The 20,691-nt window shown below is 43.6% G+C and overlaps 1 protein-coding gene and 1 pseudogene across 1 annotated transcript in view; one reads left to right on the forward strand and one right to left on the reverse strand.

Moving 5' to 3' along the window:
• Positions 1 to 20,691, forward strand: part of LOC143766021 (alpha-N-acetylgalactosaminide alpha-2,6-sialyltransferase 2-like) — a 198,900-nt gene that overhangs the window by 110,164 nt on the left and 68,045 nt on the right. The window contains exons 2-6 of the mRNA XM_077253351.1: positions 5,963 to 6,353; positions 8,232 to 8,397; positions 8,677 to 8,842; positions 8,928 to 9,066; positions 18,941 to 19,044. Of these exons, the coding sequence (XP_077109466.1) occupies positions 5,963 to 6,353; positions 8,232 to 8,397; positions 8,677 to 8,842; positions 8,928 to 9,066; positions 18,941 to 19,044 (966 nt within the window). The remainder of the gene's footprint in view (positions 1 to 5,962; positions 6,354 to 8,231; positions 8,398 to 8,676; positions 8,843 to 8,927; positions 9,067 to 18,940; positions 19,045 to 20,691) is intronic.
• Positions 16,085 to 18,055, reverse strand: LOC143769242 (ATP-dependent (S)-NAD(P)H-hydrate dehydratase pseudogene; annotated as a pseudogene).

The following is a 20,691-nucleotide window of genomic DNA, read 5'->3' on the forward strand; positions in this document are numbered from 1 at the left end:
AGATGGGGCAGGAAGGAGACACATGGTGCAGTAATATGGGGCAGGATGGAGACAGATGGTGAAGAATCATGGGGCAGGATGGAGACAGATGGTGTAGGATCATGGGGCAGGATGGGCCAGTATCATGGGACAGATGGGGCAGGATCATGGGGCTGATGGGGCAGGATCATGGGACAGATGGGGCAGGATCATGGGACAGATGGGGCAGGATCATGGGGCAGGATGGAGACATATGGTGCAGTAATATGGGGCAGGATGGAAACAGATGGTGCAGGATCATGGGGCAGAATGAAGACACGGGGAAGGATGGAGACAAGTGGCAGAATGGAGACAAGGTGCAGAATAGAGACAAGGGGCAGAATGGAGACACGGGCAGGATTGGAGACATGGGGCAGAATAGAGACAAGGAGCAGAATGGAGACACGGGGCAGGATTGGAGACATGGGGGAAGAATAGAGACATAGTCCAGGATGGAGACAGATGAGGCAGGATGGAGACAGATGGGGCAGGATCATGGGGCTGGATGGAGACAGATGGGGCAGGTACATGGGTCAGGATGGAGACAGACGGTGTAGGATCATGGGGCAGGATGGAGACAGATGGGGCAGGATGGAGACAGATGGGGCAGGATCATGGGGCAGGATGGAGACACATGGTGCAGTAATATGGGGCAGGATGGAGACAGATGGTGCAGGATCATGGGGCAGGATGGAGACAGATGGGGCAGGCACATGGGGCAGGATGGAGACACGGGGCAGGATTGGAGACATGGGGGAAGAATAGAGACATAGTCCAGGATGGAGACAGATGAGGCAGGATGGAGACAGATGGGGCAGGATCATGGGGCTGGATGGAGACAGATGGGGCAGGCACATAGGTCAGGATGGAGACACATGTGCAGGATCATGGGGCAGGATGGAGACAGACGGTGTAGGATCATGGGGCAGGATGGAGACAGATGGGGAAGGATAATGTGGCAGGATGGAGACACATGGTGCAGTAATATGGGGCAGGATGGAGACAGATGGTGCAGGATCATGGGGCAGGATGGAGACAGATGGGGCAGGCACATGGGGCAGGATGGAGACACGTGGTGCAGGATCATGGGGCAGGATGGAGACAGATGGGGCAGGATCATGGGACAGATGGGGCAGGATGGGGAGATCATATGGGGCTGGATAGGACATCACATGGAGGCAGGATGGGAGATCATATGTCTGGAGCCAGGAATGAGACACACCGGGGTCCAGGATGGGGGATATTATTACAGCAGTGAGGTATTTATTTTATTTTTTGAGGATACTGTTTTAAAAGGGGGAGGCGGTCCTGCTACTGTGCAGAGCAACACTGTCGCCTTTTTTCTTCATCTGGTGTAGTTTAGAATTTTGGAAAAAAATAATATGTTCTGCAAGTGGTGCTCTAGATAACTGTGTTATTTCCTGCAGAGACAAGCCCTGGCTGGAAGAAGTGATAGCGGTCTGTGCTGGATGAAGATAAAAAGCAAACATGAAGGACTTCACCTGGAGAGGTCACCGGTGAGTCAGTGTGTTTCTTGTACACTGACACTATACACTGTATACTATATACAGCGGTCCTGTGTACAATGTCACCAGTGATTACAGTATTACCTTTACATTAAACACTATATACAGAGATCCTGTGTATAATGTCACCGGTGATCACTGTATTACCTGTACACAGACGTTGCATACCAAGTATACATCTCCTGTGTATAATGGCAGTTATGGTGATAACAGTATTGTGTTTTTTTATTACTGATCAGTATTTTAGTACACAGTCACAATGTGGTGGTAATATGTTGTCCGGCCATGGTGTTTCGGTATTTGTTCCTTGTATGTGGAATTATTGGTCATCATGTGGTGGTAATATGTGGTCTGGACATGGTGTGGCGGTATTTGTTCCTTGTATGTGGAATTATTGGTCATCATGTGGTGGTAATATGGTGTCTGGTCATGGTGCGGTGTCCCCTGTATGCGATATTATTGGTCATTTTAAAAATTGAGAAATATACCTAAATTGTATTGGATATTTTAACAAATGATCAATAGGATAGAGTAGAGTAGGGCCTGGCCAAAACAGTTTATTTTGTCATGGTGACTGCTTAAAAAATCTTTTGACTGTGGACAGTTCAAGGGGTGGAGGCGGGGCTGGGGTGGTGCCTAGGCGGAGTCTCGAGCAGGCCCCGGAAATGTTGCCAGTATGGGGCCCCGAGATTCCTAGTGGAAGAGCTGGGTTACGGTATCTCCACCACAACAGTCAAACCAGCAAAGGTCTGGAACATCTGTGAACAGTGGGGTCTTCTGATGGCTACAGTCCATATTAAGGGTGGGGGATCCATACAACTCTTACAATTTTTAGCTTTGTAAAAAGCCGACTTTTTGTGTGCTAAAAAAACTCTTTAAAATGCCAACTGTGGCCAGGCGACACAAGGGATTCATATAAATATTTTATCATTTTTCACAGCTCTTTTAATCCAGGGGGCTGCTAGTTTTTCCTCCATCAGATGATTGCACGGTGTGTGGTGTGACAGACCCTGAACAAGCAGTGGGTTTTGTTAGATTTGAGCACTGGAACTTGAAGAATTATGATTAGAGCTCTGCATATAAATAAAGAGTAAATTAAGGATTTAACCGCTGATGCATCTTGACAAAATATTGCAGCTGATGGGTATGTATGGTGTAATAATGAAGCAGGGATACAGATCAACATGGGTAGGGTCAGTGAACCTTTACCCATTAGCATCTAAGGAAAGCAGTGCAATTGATCATAATAAACCACACAATGGACCCTGAGCGTTTGCATTTCTATCAAAGTAAACCTGCTGCTGAGTAGATGTAATGAGGAAGAACAAGTGGGATTTCCAGAAATGGTTGAGGCTGCTGTCTACAACTGAAAACACATGTCAGTTATCGTATATCTAGCCATATGACCTCAGAGTCAACATAATATTGTCTGATTCATTCCATACACTTATCTGACTGATGAGTGACAGATCCATGAAGGTGAACATGTTGTAAATAAGAGTTAATTATGGCCCGGCGGCAAGTTTTCATATCCCCTACAGCACTCTTGCAGGGCAATTAAGATTCACATAATTCTGATTCAAAATTGTTAGTTCTAATACACTTATTGACTTATACACTAGCTCCTCTGGATTAAAGCTGGGCATGCACATGAGATAGTTGTTGGGCAAATCATTCCATATTCGTTTGGCAGACAGCTATCTTTCCCATCTACCTCATACAGATAAACTCTACGTTTCACTGAGTGTTCATGCATTTTCAGTTTGAGAGAAGAGAAAGTCCAACTGCCCGATCCTTACGCCGAATTGGTGGGTTTGGCTGACAGTCATCTAATGTGTATGATACATTAATTGGCACTTTTTATAATGATCTAAAATCTACCTCTTGTAAAATCAGAAGCTCAGGCTTTTTCTCAGCCCTTCTTCCATGCTTTTTTTTCTCTTTACTGAAGATCTCCCCATTCAGATTGACTGAGATGTAAAAACACAAACCCACCTTAAATTTAAGAGAAATGTACCTAGAGAGTTGACTGCCCCATTCAAGGGCTTACCCACTGTGGGGCAGGGGGGGCAGCTGCTTCCCCTTGAAGCAGGGGCGTGTCACGCACCTATCATGATGAGGCCTGGCCACCTGTTTTTCCTGCCGCTGGCCCTTTAAGTCTTCGGGTACGGCAGCTTTATATGTGCGAGCATCAGTGAGTCAGTGGCCCGAGTGCCCTGCACATAGGGGTTAAGAACGCCTGACGTTGAACGGCAGGATGTTCTTTGTGGGCGGAGAGAGAGCGCTCTGCTTTCCCTGTCTCCTGCCCCTGGCTGCAGCGCGCCGCTGAACATATCAGGATCAGGTCTTAGGCATCCGGAGGAGCTCCTAGTACTCACTCGCTCCTGAGGCAATCACTATAGGTGCTGAGCTGGGGCCTGGGGCTGGGCTTATGTATATAGAGGGGCTGGCTGTGACTGGGCTGATGTATATACAGGGGCTGGAGGCAGGCTGGACTGATGTATATACAGGTCACGTGCTGGGGCTGGCTGTGGCTGGGCTGATGTATGTATATAAAGGGGCTGGCTGTGGCTGGGCTGATGTATATACAGGGGCTGGGGGCTGGCTGGTCTGATGTATATACAGGCGCTGGGGGCTTGGGCTGATGTATATACAGGGGCTGGGCTCAGTGTGCTGGGGCTGGTGATGATGTATATACTGGTATGGGGCTCATTATACTGTATGGAGTATTATATTGGGAACATTATACTGCATGGAGCAATATATGGGAATCACTATTCTGTATGGAGCAATATACGGGGCATGTATTGAGTGCTATGTGGTGCCCATAATAATGTATGTAGCAATATATGTGGCTTATTATTTTGTACGGAGCAATCTATGGGGCTCATTATTCTGTATGGAGTAATATATGGGGCTCATTATACTGTATGGAGCAAAATATGGTACCCAAAATACTGTGTGGAGCAATATATGGGGCTCATTATACTGTATGGAGCAATATATGGGGCATGTTATTCTGTATGGAGCGCTATGCGGTGCCCACAATACCATATGGCGGACAATATGGTTCCCATAATACTGTATGGAGCAATATATGGGGCTCATTATTCTGTATGGAGCATTATATGAGGCATGTTATTCTGTATAAAGCGCTATGTGGTGCCCAGAATACTGTATGAAGGGCTATACTGTCTGATTTATGACCTATTGTAGAATGTACAATAGTTATCACTCATGTAATGTATGGGGGGACTGTATATGAGATGGGAGCCCTATCGGGTGATGTTTATGTTTTTGTGGGGGGGCGTCGTTTTGAAGTTCACCTCAGGCAGCGGTGTGGCTAGGTTCACCCCTGGCTATAAGTAAAAAAATATATTATTATTATTCTTCCTGCACTTTATACTTACCTCGCAGCGCTCCCCCGGTGACCACCGGTGTCTTCTGATCCCATGCCTGGGCCGCAACGAGCATGGGTTCTAGGACCCGGAAGCACCATGTGACCAGTGATGTCACCCAGTCACATGGTGCTGTTTAAGGTTCTGTGCCAGGTCCTACAGTGCCGAGATGAGGAGCGATCACCGTGGGTACCCAGCGAGCGAGGTGAGTAAAAAGTACAGAAAGAAAGTGCACTGCTATAATTACATATAATTTTCTTCAGGATCCAAGAAGTATCATTTCTCCTTGTGGAGAGTGACATGTTAAGCATGTTGAGGTGAGGAGACTTAAAGCCACAATGCTCCTCTGGGAAATATGCAAATTGTCTCTTCAGAGAGGAAGAGGACTAGACCTCTAGTGTCACCTATTGGAAGTAGCAATCCTAACAGTCAATGTCATGAGGAGCATTGCGGCTTTAATCACCTCAACATGCTTAACATGTCACTCTCCACAAGGAGAAACGATACTTCTTGGATCCCGTTCAGACGCCTCTCAATCAGCCAAACCAGATCTCCACTTTGCACTGATGAGGGGCAGTACCCCGAAACACAGTGTCTGCAAATTGAGATCTGGTTTGGCTCTTATCCTATGTCAGGTGACAAGGCTCGTTAAAGGGTCGACATTGACTGTTAGGATTGCTACTTCCCATAGGTGGCACTAGAGTTCTAGTCCTCTCTGAAGAGACAATTTGCATATAATTTTCTTAAAATTTTCGTTTCATTCACCTTTTGCATTCTAAACTTTTACAACCTGTACGACCATGGCATCCCCCCTAGTTTTGATCCTGGGTACGCCCATAGCCCCATTGTCTAGACTGTTCATGAAGGACTTTAACTTCTATTGCAATAGGCTAGAGGCCAACCTCTTGGCCCCCTTATTAGAGGAGAACTTAATCGCCAACTTTAGAATTTTGTAAGTATTTTGATTGATCTCAAGAAAGTATTCAACTTGCCTGAACTTCATGTGATCCCTTTTCACAGACAAATTGACCTGATAGAAAACTACATTGGTTCTAAAGAAATAGAAAAAAAAGAAAGACCAGAGATGACCATACAGCATTCTACAGAGTCTCTACAATCTGAGGATACCAACACAACCTCCTCACCAAAACCAATTGAAAATGTTAGAGAGTCATCTTCAGTCACCAGGAAAAATACAAAAACAACCTCAAAACCTCTAAATGAGTCCATCAAGCTACAAAATAAGTCAGCAAAATCACATGTGACCACCCAAAGACCAAATTTTAAGACCAAACCACAGAATGCAATAACTACAAAACCTACACCAGAGCCAACCAAAAAGAGTTCGCCCTCAACAACCTTTAGCTACTTGGGAAATAACTATGCGACTGATGACACGCACGTCCATTCTGTAAGTCTAAACTTTTGAAATGTGAATGCTGCAAATTAATTTTTCCAATGTTTGATATCAGATTTTAGTTGATTGTTGCTTGTCAGTGTTGGTGAAGGGTTGAACACATTCGAATTTTACTTGCTTAAGGATGCTCCAGGGGCATGTGGGAAATCATGATACATGGATGGGATGGAGGGGAAAGATTATGAGGTTCATGGAGCTGCCTCTTCTTTGGAATGACATCTAAAGATGGTTTCCGAGAAAAAATTAGGACCTAAACCTTACAAGGCTTTTCCTCCATTCTGGAACGGAGAGTGCAGGTTCACAAACCCCCATAGTCAAATGGGTGATAACATCAATAAGTCTCATCTTTTCCCATAGCATCTGTAGAACCTGTATCAATGACACATTAGCCCCTAAATATATAACCCTGATATTTCTCATTGTTACAACTGCTACATGGCCACCTAGATATTAAGGTGGCCAACATTAATTAATTTTGGTAATAAAGTAATCTAATGTAAAATGTGTTGTAAATCTTATTTATTTCTTATTTATTTTGGAAACCATCATCAAGCTGTTGAAGGATCTGGTTTCCTCTTAAAAATATCAGTAGGCTGTTGATTGATATGCTTTCTTGTTATTAATTAATACTTAACTTATTAACACCTCAGTACCTCTGAATCCATGCAACTGCTGTTTATGGATCTTATTATGGCTCTGTGACTTTCAGCAGTAGCGGAACCTAGGAGCTCTGATAGATATGTTCTGTGTACAAGTTTCTTCTGTAAATATGAATCACCTGGTGATATATTCACGTCACCAGACACCTTGACACAGACAAAGAAGTACTGAGAGGAGAGAACAAATAGTTTCCAAAGATGTAGCTGATTGAGTGATTGAGGAAGAAAAGTTGAAAATTCTCACATCCTGGAGCAGAACTGATGACTGTGTCACTAGTAAAGGCTTACATCATCGTTATTACTGAGGACGGGTGAGGACAATAGGAAGGTAAATTTGAATGTCCACCAAGCCTTGGTTGAAGAACATGGGAATGTGGGCAAATTTGTACCAGGGCATATTGGGATGTCATGCTGGATTGACCAATACTGTACATATACTTAAATCAAACGACCCCTTTTCATAGATGTCACAGACAAGATTGGCTTTTTGTTGAAATGGAGCCAAGTGTAGCATATTCTATTGACTCAACCACCATAGTATACCAAATAGTGCCCCCTAAAAATGATACTATCCATGCCAAAGGATTCACAAATAACACAACCCAATCAACAGTGACCACCCAAAGCCACCCTGGTTTCTAAAGTAATTTCCTGACAAAGTGTGCATCTGCTATTAGCCAGACTGGTAACAGCAGCTTTGTAGGACTTGTCATAGTATTACATGGACACAATTTATGTTAATAAAGACCACAACCAACTTTTGGTAAAAGAGGCCCCGTGATGACTAGTTGATATCACTGACACCGATGGGAAGCAGAAAACAAATCTTTAAACTCTTCTAAATGGACAAACATAGACAACCAGATTGGATTATGTTTCATGTTGTCTGACAACATTGTGAACCCAATCTTCGCATTCACAAGTCAAGTATCTCCCAATCAGCCATGTTAAGGCACAGCCAAAAAAAGGTTTCTTATACTAGGAGCCTCTATATGAGTTCTTCCTTCTTTTGTCTCAGGTCAGTGAACAGCCTACTACTCAAAGAATAAAAAGTTAATTGTTTGGGCCAGGGCCAAGATAAGGTCTTCAAGAAACCATCAAAGGAATAGTTGGGAAATATATGGGTATCAAACAATGGTCTTTCAAAAATATAGAAACCTTTCAACAACCTCTATACATAATCAGTGAGTTCTTCACCTTCACATCTCCACAGAAATGTCCAAACCGCATCAGAGATAAGCTCCAGAGCAAGGAGTTCCAAAATATGTTTTTGGAAAAAATACCAGTTTTGCAATGGAAGAAACATGCTCAAAAGTCGGAATACGAAAGACTTAAGAAATACAATGGAGCTCAAGGATGGATGGGAGTCCCCTGGGAGAGTAAGTTTCTTACTTATTCCATAGACCGTATGTTCTCTGTCTACATCTAAAGCATCACAAAGAGTTGAAACTGTGACTAAGATGCTCCAAAATGGACATATACACTAGTTGTCTTTATCAAAGTCCTCACCAGATTCTTAAAACTCCAAAATCATACATTTTCATGTGATCCTTTACTTCCTTAAGCAATAATCTACCCATGTAACAGACAATGTCATGATAGTCATCCTGATGGAAACTGTTCACCTAACTAATATGTTCTTGCATTTATTTCACCAGTTATTAATCAAACTCTGAATCTGCTGAACTCTACGGGTAATGCCTACATGTTCGACACCTGGCGAGGGCAGTCACCTTGTATTCGATGCGCCGTGGTGGGCAATGGTGGCATTTTAAATGGATCTGGAATGGGACAAGAGATTGATTCCCATGACTATGTCTTCAGGTATGGTATAGATTCATGTAAAAATGCTTCAAGGAGGCCATAAATGATGCTTTTCTCATCTTCTAGTTATTGGCTTATCTTGCAGGATGAATGGCGCCATTACAAAAGGTTTTGAGAAGGACGTTGGCAATCGAACTTCATTTTTTTCTTTCTCTACAAATACATTGATGAACTCGTTAATTGCATATGGCAAAGGTGGATTCAAGGCAGTTCCTAGAACACCGGTAAGATATACACATTGGTCAGCATTGTTAGCTGTAGTTTGACAATAGGCATCTTAGCAACACGCTAAAAGAGTCACCCTAAGACTATGTGCCCAAGATCCGGATGTAGCAGAACTTTGAAGGCAGCATATTTTCGCTTTGTCCAAAACACTGCCTTCTATTCAATGCAGGTAAATCCGCATGTGTTCATTGAACCGTGTGGATTTTCAGCATTCAATACATTCTATTGTTTAAATTTCTGTTGCAGGGAGGAATTGACATGCTGCGGTCCTGGAAGACACACCACATGTCAGTGTCCGTGGGTGATCCGCAGGTGCACATTCACGCATAGTGGAAACTACATCTGGGTTGCATGGCTGAGCAGTGGCATGATTTGACCGCTTGGCCGGGAATCCAAGAGAAACTGAGCGACCAGAGCTCAGCACTGTATCTGAGTTCTCAGGCTGAGCTCAGTGTCTCCTGAATTCACAGCTGAGAGGTTGCATCATGCCACTGCTCAGTCATGCAATCCAGATGTACCTGAGTTGGCCTCTTCATGGGACAAATAGTGTTGGACAGGTGAGGAATATGGTGTTTTATTATGCTCATAGCAAGTGAGCATTTCTGCTACACAAAGCAGGGCTGAAGCTCTGCTGTGTGTCTGAGGCCGGCGTCACACTCGGCGTAAGACAATACGGTCCGTATTTTACGGCCGTAATACGGCCGAAATACGGTGAAATGTTCCCAAAATAGTGATCCGTAGTCAGGGTGTGTCAGCGTATTTTGCGCATGGCATCCTCCGTATGTAATCCGTATGGCATCCGTACTGCGAGATTTTCGCGCAGGCTTGCAAAACCGACATCTAATGGATTTATGTGCTCAAATGTTCGGGAAAACATATATACAGTATATATATATATATATGTCATTGAGACACATATATATATATTCTGTATTTAGATTTCATTCAGCGCGATATGTGTTAAAAGCCGGTAATTCAATTGCCGGCTTCTCATTTCTCCTGCACAAACCCGACAGGATATGAGACATGGTTTACATACAGTAAACCATCTCATATCCCCATTTTTTTTGCATATTCCACACTACTAATGTTAGTAGTGTGTATGTGCAAAATTTCAGCGCTGTAGCTGCTGAAATAAAGGGTTAAATGGCGGAAAAAATTGGCGTGGGCTCCCGCGCAATTTTCTCCGCCAGAATGGTAAAGCCAGTGACTGAGGGCAGATATTAATAGCCAGGAGAGGGTCCTTGGTTATTGGCCCCCCCGTGGCTAAAAACATCTGCCCCCAGCCACCCCAGAAAAGGCACATCTGGAAGATGCGCCTATTCTGGCACTTGGCCACTCTCTTCCCACTCCCTGTAGCGGTGGGATATGGGGTAATGAAGGGTTAATGCCACCTTGCTATTGTAAGGTGACATTAAGCCAGATTAATAAAGGAGAGGCGTCAATTATGACACCTATCCATTATTAATCCAATTGTAGGAAAGGGTTAAAAAACACACACACACATGATTTAAAAGTATTTTAATGAAAAAAACACAGCGGTTGTTGTAATAATTTATTGTACTCTCAGTCCATCAGGAACACCCTCGCTTGGAAAAATAATAAACGCACAAGATACATACCTTCTGCTGTCAGATCAGGTCCCACGAAGTAATCCATCTGAAGGGGTTAACTAATATTACAGGCAGAGCTGCGATAAACCGCTCGCTCGTACCTGTAATCCCCGGGTGCTGAAAGGAAAGCAGTGATCTATACTTACATTCAGTTGCGGTGATGCGCCCCTGCTGGATGTTCTCATGAACTGCAGCCTGGGAACTTTTTCCCACGCTACAGGTCATATGAGGACATCCACCAGGGGGCGCATCACCGCGAATGAATGAAATGTAGGTCAATGACCTACATTTCCTTCAGTCGCGGTGATGCGCCCCCTGGTGGATGTCCTCATATGACCTGTAGCGTGGGAAAAAGTTCCCAGGCTGCAGTTCATGAGAACATCCAGCAGGGGCGCATCACCGCAACTGAATGTAAGTATAGATCACTGCTTTCCTTTCAGCACCCGGGGATTACAGGCAGAGCGAGTGGATTATCGCAGCTCTGCCTGTAATATTAGTTAACCCCTTCAGATGGATTACTTCGTGGGACCTGATCTGACAGCAGAAGGTATGTATCTTGTGCGTTTATTATTTTTCCAAGCGAGGGTGTTCCTGATGGACTGAGAGTACAATAAATTATTACAACAACCGCTGTGTTTTTTTCATTAAAATACTTTTAAATCATGTGTGTGTGTGTTTTTTAACCCTTTCCTACAATTGGATTAATAATGGATAGGTGTCATAATTGACGCCTCTCCATTATTAATCTGGCTTAATGTCACCTTCCAATAGCAAGGTGGCATTAACCCTTCATTACCCCATATCCCACCGCTACAGGGAGTGGGAAGAGAGTGGCCAAGTGCCAGAATTGGCGCATCTTCCAGATGTGCCTTTTCTGGGGTGGCTGGGGGCAGATGTTTTTAGCCACGGGGGGGGCCAATAACCATGGACCCTCTCCTGGCTATTAATATCTGCCCTCAGTCACTGGCTTTACCATTCTGGCGGAGAAAATTGCGCGGGAGCCCACGCCAATTTTTTCCGCCATTTAACCCTTTATTTCAGCAGCTACAGCGCTGAAATTTTGCACATACACACTACTAACATTAGTAATGTGGAATATGCAAAAAAAAAGGGGATATGAGACGGTTTACTGTATGTAAACCATGTCTCATATCCTGTCGGGTTTGTGCAGGAGAAATTAAAAGCCGGCAATTGAATTACCGACTTTTCACTAACACCGCTGCGTATTTCTCGCAAGTCACACTGCTGGTCAGTGTGGAATCCGTATTTTTCACGCCCCCATAGACTTTCATTGGCGATTTTTTTGCGCAGTACGCTGACAAACGCAGCATGCTGCGATTTTGTACGGCCGTAGAAAGCCGTATAATACTGAACCGTAATATACGGCTAATAGGAGCAGCCCCATTGAGAATAATTGTGCCGTATGTTATGCGAGTTTTACGGACGTAGTTTCTGCGCTCTTACGTCCGTAAAACTCGCCAGTGTGACGCCGGCCTAACACAAGCGATCAGGAGATCGCAGCTTCTAGTCTCCCATGGAGACAAATGAAGCTAGTAGAAAGTAAACAAAAATGTTTTTAAAAATATTTAAAAATTATATAAAAGTTTAAATCACCCCTCATTTGCCCCATTCAAAATAAAACAATTTAAAAAATATATAAAATACACGTATTTGGTATCGCCAGGGTCAGAATTATCCAATCTATCAATATATAAAAAAATTAACCCGTTCTGTAAACGGAGTAACAAGAAAAAAAGACTCCAGAATTGCGCTTTTTTTGGTCGCCGCAACATTTTATTAAAATACAATAACTGTAGATCAAAAGATCGTATCTGCACCGAGATGGTATCAATAAAAACATCAGCTTAGCACACAAAAAAAAGCCCTCACCCAGCCCCATGTCACAGAAAATGGTGACACTACAGGTCTCGGAAAATCTCAACTTTTTTTAATGAACTTTATATTTGTTTTTCACCACTTAACTAAAAAAAAGAACCTATACTTGTTTAGTATCTCCGAACTCGTAATGACCTGGAGAATCATAATGGCAGGTCAGATTTAGCATCTAGTGAACATGGTAAAAAAAAGCAACAACAAAAGATTGTGGAATTGCACTTTTTTAAAAAAGTTATGGCTCTGGGAAAAAGGTGAGCAAAAAACGGAAACTCAAAATCAGAAAGCCAAAGGAAGATGGTGAAGGGCTTAAATAAATAAATTAAACTTTTTTTATAAGCAGTTAAGCTAAAGCAGATAGATGTGGGCTGCATCCCACAGTCGTCAGCTTTATCTTGGCTGGTTATCAAAATTAGAGGGTGTGATGGTGGGATATGGTATGTGGATATCATTTTATTTGCATTAGTATTTTACTGATTTTCATGGTGTTCTCTTGTAGGATGAGTTATTTGCTAATTGATGAATGGCTGTGGTTGCTGTCTGTTATCAGCCCCCACAGTACTGCATTGTTGTCTTCTCACAGGGTCAATGAATAATCCTGCTTGCTAATATGCTAATGACATATTGAACTAGCTTGTTGAAACAATGAGCCCCTGAGACCTGAGACCTTCCCCCTCCTGACCTGTGAATGAGGAGGGGGACTTTTAAAATATCAGGGAGGTGAGACAGAGATCAGATCCTGTGTGGAACTATGATTGATCACAGCACCTCAAAGAGAAAGAAGCATATATGGACTATGTTATCCTCTGCCTGCTGTATTGTTGGACTCTCATCTCCCAGGGCTTTTATCCTCTTACTGAACTGCATTCGGCTTCTGGACTATCTTATCCTTTGTGTGGTGGATTGTTTATGGACCTTTTCGTATTTTTGCCTAAATAAATGTCTTGGGATTGTTCACTCTTCTCTTGCTCTGTTGATTGTGTGATACCGGAGAAGGACCCCGTGACAGAGGGGTCCCCATGCATTATTTTATTTCAAATTGTTTAAATAAATTATAATAAAAATGGTGTGGGATCACTCTTATTTTTTGATAACCAGCCAAGTTAAAGCGAACAGCTGGGCGTTGGCATTCTCCGACTGGGAAGGGGCCATTAATATTGACCCTACCCAGCCTTAAAATAGGAGCCCACAGTTGCCCCAGAAATGGCGCATCTAATAGATGTGCCAATTCGGGCACATTGCCCGGCTCTTCCCACTTGTCCTGATGTGGTGGCAAGTGGGGTAATATTTGTGGGGTTGATATCAGCTTTGCATTGTCAGCTGACATCAAGCCCACAGGTTAGTAATAGAGAGGCGGCTATAAGACACCCCCATTACTAACGCTATAGTAATTGAAATATTAACAGACTCCTTTATTGGAAATAAACACTCACCACCCTCTTTTACCCATTTATTATTGTAAAATTAAAAATAATAAAACACCATATTCCTCACTTGTCCCATGACAATCCATTTGTTCCATGAAGAGGCTGACTCAGCTACATCTCGACTGAATGGCTGAGTGGTGGCATGATGCAACTGCTCAGCCATGATTGCAGCAGTCACTGAGCATTTCTTAAATTTTGTTTATTTATTTATTGCACAGCCGCCGGCGGATGAATACTTTCAACATTGTACATCTGCTCTCGGTGCCATCAACGAGACCAGGCATAGGATGATGAGAGTAATACTTTCATCAGCCAACGCCTGTGACCAAGGGTAACCTTTTTACCACCTGTCACAGCTGATGACTCATATGCTGTCATCTGTATGACAGTGAGGGAACCGCAGTGCTCTGACCGGTGGTAAGAAACTTACCGCAGATCAGAGATGGTGTCTCTTGTGTTGTCACACAGATGACAGCGTGGGAAATGCCAGATGTTCGGGATGTCAAACCCGAACAGTAACATGGACTTCAGGGAGAAGATGTTCGGTATGAACCTCGAACTTTACTATTTGAGTTCGCCCATCCCTAGTTCCCTCATGCAAACCACATTTTATTGTTAATGATACTAGATGGCTTTGCCCTGCCCACTAGGATTTCTGTGATCCCTGTGATTAATGTGGTCCCTATTGCAATACTTATTTTGTAGCATATTTTACTGTGTGTGGTATACCGTCCATGAGAAAAGGGGAGAACTCTGCCTCAGATGGTGTCCAACTGTGACTAAAGGGGCATATGATATTACAATAGGCCTGGGGAACCACTAATGGAGTAGTCCTAGTATTGTAAGCAGGGGTGGAACTTTAGGTTGTGCAGACGTTGCGGTAACAGCCGACCAAGCTGCCCAATCATGATCAGACACATTTGTGGGGACAATACTTCAAGTTATACCTCTAAATGTGACTATGGGGCTCATTTGTGTGCATAACTAGAAGTGGTATAGGGTGTCTGGCCAGGATATTCAAGACTTATGTCTGAAAATTCCGATCACAGAATGAGAGCTTGTCATATGGACCCATCTGTCCATGCTTATCACTAATTTGGAGAGAGTGTCACTTGAGATCTTCCTGGAGACACTTAGTAAATATTGTGGTTTACTTGTCATTCAATGAAAGATAATGTTTTGGGGGGGTTTTGCTTGTTTTTTTCCCCAAAATGACAGAATATTTATTTTACTTTCGTTTAAAACAACTGTAACCTAGAACTGTAGGTCTTTTACATAAGTAAAAATCACCTAATTTAAAGACAACAGAGCTTTTCACAGGATATATTATCTTACGTTCCTGTAAAGATTTTCTATAATTGCATACAAACTATATGTATTTATAACAATGCATTAGAAGCTCTGACAACATTTCAGAGGACTCATTACAAAGTGGAGACAAATGAAACCTAATTGCAGGCACTTATTACCATGGGCAAGTGGGAGTCACTGGGCAGTGATCATCTACAATTAAAGATCTAGTCCAGAACCTCAACATTGATGGCCCGTCACCAGGACAGGCCATCAACGTCTGATGGGTGGGGGTACGAGACCTGATACCAACACCGATCAGCTGTTCCCAATGACGGACAGAAGTGCTCAGTTGTGGACCTGTAGAACACAACTTCTTCAACTGCACAGTGGTGATGACCAGGTACTGCACATCTTCCCACAATCCAGCTGAGGCCACTATATAGTTAACGGAGCTGTGCAGTTCTGATGCCCACCGACACAGATGTCGCACCCAAACTGATCAGACACCAATACCCTACCCCAAGAACAGGCCACCAACGCCAAAATCTCGGACAACCCCTCTACTGCCTTTCATTTCTTTCTATGAAGTTCATTATCAGAGCACCCATATATAACTGTATATCCTAATAGTGTTCAGAGGTGATTGGATTTTCTTCCTGTCATTTTGTGACTGTTCATCTTCTGCCTGAAATTCAGTGCTCTTTTTTTGGTAAAGGGTAAAACAAAAATTTGGAGTCTTCAGTAGGAGTTCCTCCTTGCAGGAGAATACAGTGTTGCATAGTTTCCCTATGGCTACTGCATAGGAACAAGTGTCTTTTGTGCATTCTAGTGCCAATCCTATGCATAAAGCAGTCACTTGTTCAGAACAAGCAGATCAGGTTTCAAAGAGCTTGTTAAAAGCTGTCCCAACTTCCGAAATCATGTCATTCGTGGGTGGTAATGGAACGGCCATATTTCTGAAATGCTTGATGATTGCACTGCCTTGTAAGAGAACAGGCTCCGAATGCTGCCATCACAAAAGAATTCTGACCATTTATTTTTTCTGGTCCAGCAAGAAATGCCCAGTGTACCAAGACGCCAAGAGAACCAGCTAAGAGATCACCCTGTCCTCTGCAGCACCGGCAGCTACCTTCATGATTGCACACTAAAACTTTAACCCCGTCTGAGATTAGATCCCACTCTCCTTTCTTAACAATAGTAATATTGCCCATTGCTTGGCTGAGCTTGAGTACACTTCCATGCTGATCGCTACTATCCACTGGCTCAGTGAGCACCACTTCATACAGCCGACTGAACTCCATGAAGTTTGGGGTGAGGACAACCCTCTTAGCCTTGAAAAACAGAAGGTTGATTTGAAATCAGCCAAAGTCCATCTGCATCTATAACCAGAGGAATACCTTTCGCCTTGCCTTTTTCAATAATACCCTTTGTGGTGTCCAGTATGGAATCATTTATTCCCAACCCGGTCCTATTACTAGAGTGTGTAGTCTTAGAAGCCATTTTTCTATCTCATGCAATGCATTGGGATGATCAAGAACTGGATGTGCAATCAGCTCTGGACTGTAGACTTTATCACAATTGCTGCATCTTTGGTACAAAATACCTTGGATAAATCTGCACCCACTTTAAGTACTGAAATTGCTGCAAAGTACAGAGAACCGGTATATTCTTGACAGCCTCCAATGATGCCAATCTTTCCAGCTTGATCTTTGTGCTTTTTAGATGCAAGTGGGGGTATGATATTTCTGACCAGCTGGAAGATATTCTCCATGTCCTTGGCTGGCCGTGTGGGACACAGAGAGAACGATCTCTCTGGAACTATTGGAGGAGAAAATGGTGAAGCAGTAGTAAAGTGCACTGAGTCCCCATACGTCCGCACATTGCCTCGCATGGGGCTGCTGACACGGCTGTGCCCGCCCATCTGAGCACTGGAGGAGATGCCACTCAGAAACTGTCCCAGCATCTGTAACATTTGGATTTCCCGATTGTGCTCAGATTCTCACCACTTGTCTTCAATCTGCAGATGCTGTTCGTCATACTTGTGAAACTTTTCCTCTTCATTCACGCTCTGCTGAAGGAAACGCTCCATCATCTTGTCCAAAGTAAAGCTTAAGTGGCGCTTCTTAAACTTTTTAAGCTGAGGTATCTGAGATTGATTTGCCTTAGCATGAACAGATTTATAACCCTCTTAAGGGGGAAACGGGATGGCGAAGCTGGGGCCATCTTCCACCTTGATGGGCAGCTCCATGTAGCAGGACGATTCTTCCCTCGAGTCCTCAGTGAAATTGTCTTGGGAGGACTTCCCCCCGTCCCCCTCCCTGGGGAGCTCTTCCTCGATGTCCTCATCCTCAGGGTTTGCAGGAAGCTCCTCTCTGCTGGGGGTGTTCTGGGCAGAGGAGCAGGATCCCGAGGGGCTCGGCACCGGTAGCCGGGGCCAGCCATGTGCGCAGGATGTGGTTCATCTCATCGTAGTAGCAGCAGATCTTCCGGGAGTGTCCATTCTTCTGGACGCCCTCCCGGGCCTGGAAGTACTGGTGCCTGAGGCCCTTGATGTCGATGTGGCACTGCTCCAGTGTACGCTCGAAGCCCAGCTCGCTGAGCCACCCAGCCACATCCCGGTACACATGGCTGTTACGGAAATTCCCATCCAGGGTCGACTGCATGTCGGATTCCCCTCAGATGTGCAGCCACAGTCGGGTCTCCATGTCCGACCACAGGAAGCCCCGGGTGCTTGTGATGAGCCGTTGCATACACACCAACATCCCGTCCACCCGCATAGTCCCAGGATACATGGAACGGAGTACACGGAGCTCTCACATCCGCAGCCAGCACCCCCGCGAGGCCACCGTCTCCGCTCAGCAGACGTGCCTGGCACACACATTGGAAGATAATGTTTTTATTAGATTTTTACTGAAGCTCATTGGCAAAAACTCAAACCTTATATACAGCTCTGGCAAAAATTAAGAGACCACTGCAAAATGTTTAATTTGTCTGATTTTTCTCTTTATAGGTAGATTTTTGAGTAAAATGTAAATTGTTATTTTATTCTATAAACTTCTGACAACATGTCTCCAAATTTCCAAGTAATACATTTTGTATTTTTTTCTGAAAAAGAAAAATGGTCAAAATAAAAAAAACAAACAGTGCTTTCAGACCTCAAATAATGCAAAGAAAACAAGTTCATAATAATTTAGAAACAACAATACTAATGTTTTAACCCAAGAAGAGTTCAGAAATCAATATTTTGTGGAATAACCATGATTTTTAATCACAACTTTTATGCGTCTTGGCATGCGTTCCACCGGTCTTTCACTCTGCTTCTGGTGCAAGAATTTAAGCAGTTCTTCTTTCTTTGATGGCTTGTGACTATCCATCATCCTCTTGATTACATTACAGAGGTTTTCAATGGGGTTCAGCTCTGGAGATTGGGCTGCCCATGATAGGGTTTTGATGTGGTGGTCTCTTAATTTTTGCCAGAGCTGTATTACATCTAGTCTAGGGCCTCAGAGTCTCCTTTTGTACTTTTCCACATGCTCCGCCCCAGAGGAACCTCTTAATGAATGCCTGTGTAGCTAAATTAGGCTGTAAGCTTAGTATTTCATCCTGATCATTACCAGGTTCCTAACTATAAACCTTAACTTCCACAGGAAACACGCTATGTCGTTTTACCAGATCACGACAGAGACTATTTAATAGTGTTAGGAGCTCTCACCAACACCATCATCGATAAAGGAAAAGACAAAGGAAGAAAGTAAGTACAGTAATTTCAATTATGTACAACTGGATTTCCTGTTAAGTGGAGCAGACATTTTAAATGCTTCACATTACTTATCCTTAATTTCAGTCTGTGTTATACTCCAGAGCTGCAGTCATTCATAACTGTGGAGTCTTCAGACCTGAAATCTTCCCAGGCATGTCACCCTATTCTAGTAACCATGCAGGAAAATCTAACTTTTCAATTCCAAAACTTTAGCTCAGAAAAGATGTTACATGTTGAGTTTTGGTGCAGTCTGGCGACAACCTTGATGACTGTTTCTAATAAAGAAGCTGACACAAATATCAGTGCCAAACCACAGACATAGAAGAAGTTGAGCCCAGATGCCCCAGTACAGTATTTCCTGCTCAATGCAGAAGTGGCCATGTTTGATTCTTTTCTGTGGCTCATTGGTTAGCACCGTTACTCTGCCCCGGGTTCAAATCCCACCAAGGCATTTGCGTGGGTTTCTTATGGGTTTTCCGGCATTCTACCACACTAGGACATACTGATAGTGAATTTACAGTTACGTCCATATATATTTGGAGAGACAACACTTTTTCCTAATTTTGGTTATAGACTTTACCACAATGAATTTTAAACAAAACAATTCAGATGCAGTTGAAGTTCAGACTTTCAGCTTTCATTTGAGGGTATCCACATTAAAATTGGATGAAGGGTTTAGGAGTTTCAGCTCCTTAACATGTTCCACCCTGTTTTTAAAGGGACCAAAAGTAATTGGACAGATTAAATAATTTTAAATAAAATGTTCATTTTTAGTACTTGGTTGAAAACCCTTTGTTGGCAATGACTGCCTGAAGTCTTGAACTCATGGACATCACCAGACGTTGTGTTTCCTCCTTTTTGACGCTCTGCCAGGCCTGTGGTGGTTTTCATTTGCTGTTTGTTTGTGGGCCTTTCTGTCTGAAGTTTAGTCTTTAACAAGTGAAATACATGCTCAATTGGGTTGAGATCAGGTGACTGACTTGGCCATTCAAGAATATCCCACTTCTTTGCTTTAATAACCTCCTGGGTTGCTTTGGCTTTATATTTTGGGTCATTGTCCATCTGTAGTATGAAACGACGACCAATCAGTTTGTCTGCATTTGGCTGGACCTGAGCACACAGTATGTCTCTGAATACCTGAGAATTCATTCGGCTGCTTCTGTCCTGTGTCACATCATCAATAAACACTAGTGACCCAGTGCCACTGGCAGCCATGCATGCCCAAGCCATCACACTGCCTCCGCCGTGTTTTACAGATCATGTGGTATGCTTTGGATCATGAGCTGTACCACGCCTTCGCCATACTTTTCTCTTTCCATCATTCTGGTAGAGGTTGATCTTGGTTTCATCTGTCCAAAGAATGTTCTTCCAGAACTGTGCTGGCTTTTTTAGATGTTTTTTAGCAAAGTCCAGTCTAGCCTTTTTATTCTTGATGCTTATGAGTGGCTTGCACCGTGCAGTGAACCCTCTGTATTTACTGTCATGCAGTCTTCTCTTTATGGTAGATTTGGATATTGATACGCCGACCTCCTGGAGAGTGTTGTTCACTTGGTTGGCTGTTGTGAAGGGGTTTCTCTTCACCATGGAGATTATTCTGCCATCATCCACCACTGTTGTCTTCCGTGGGCGCCCAGGTCT

Source organism: Ranitomeya variabilis, chromosome 4 (assembly GCF_051348905.1).
Source record: "Ranitomeya variabilis isolate aRanVar5 chromosome 4, aRanVar5.hap1, whole genome shotgun sequence".
Taxonomy (NCBI): domain Eukaryota; kingdom Metazoa; phylum Chordata; class Amphibia; order Anura; family Dendrobatidae; genus Ranitomeya; species Ranitomeya variabilis.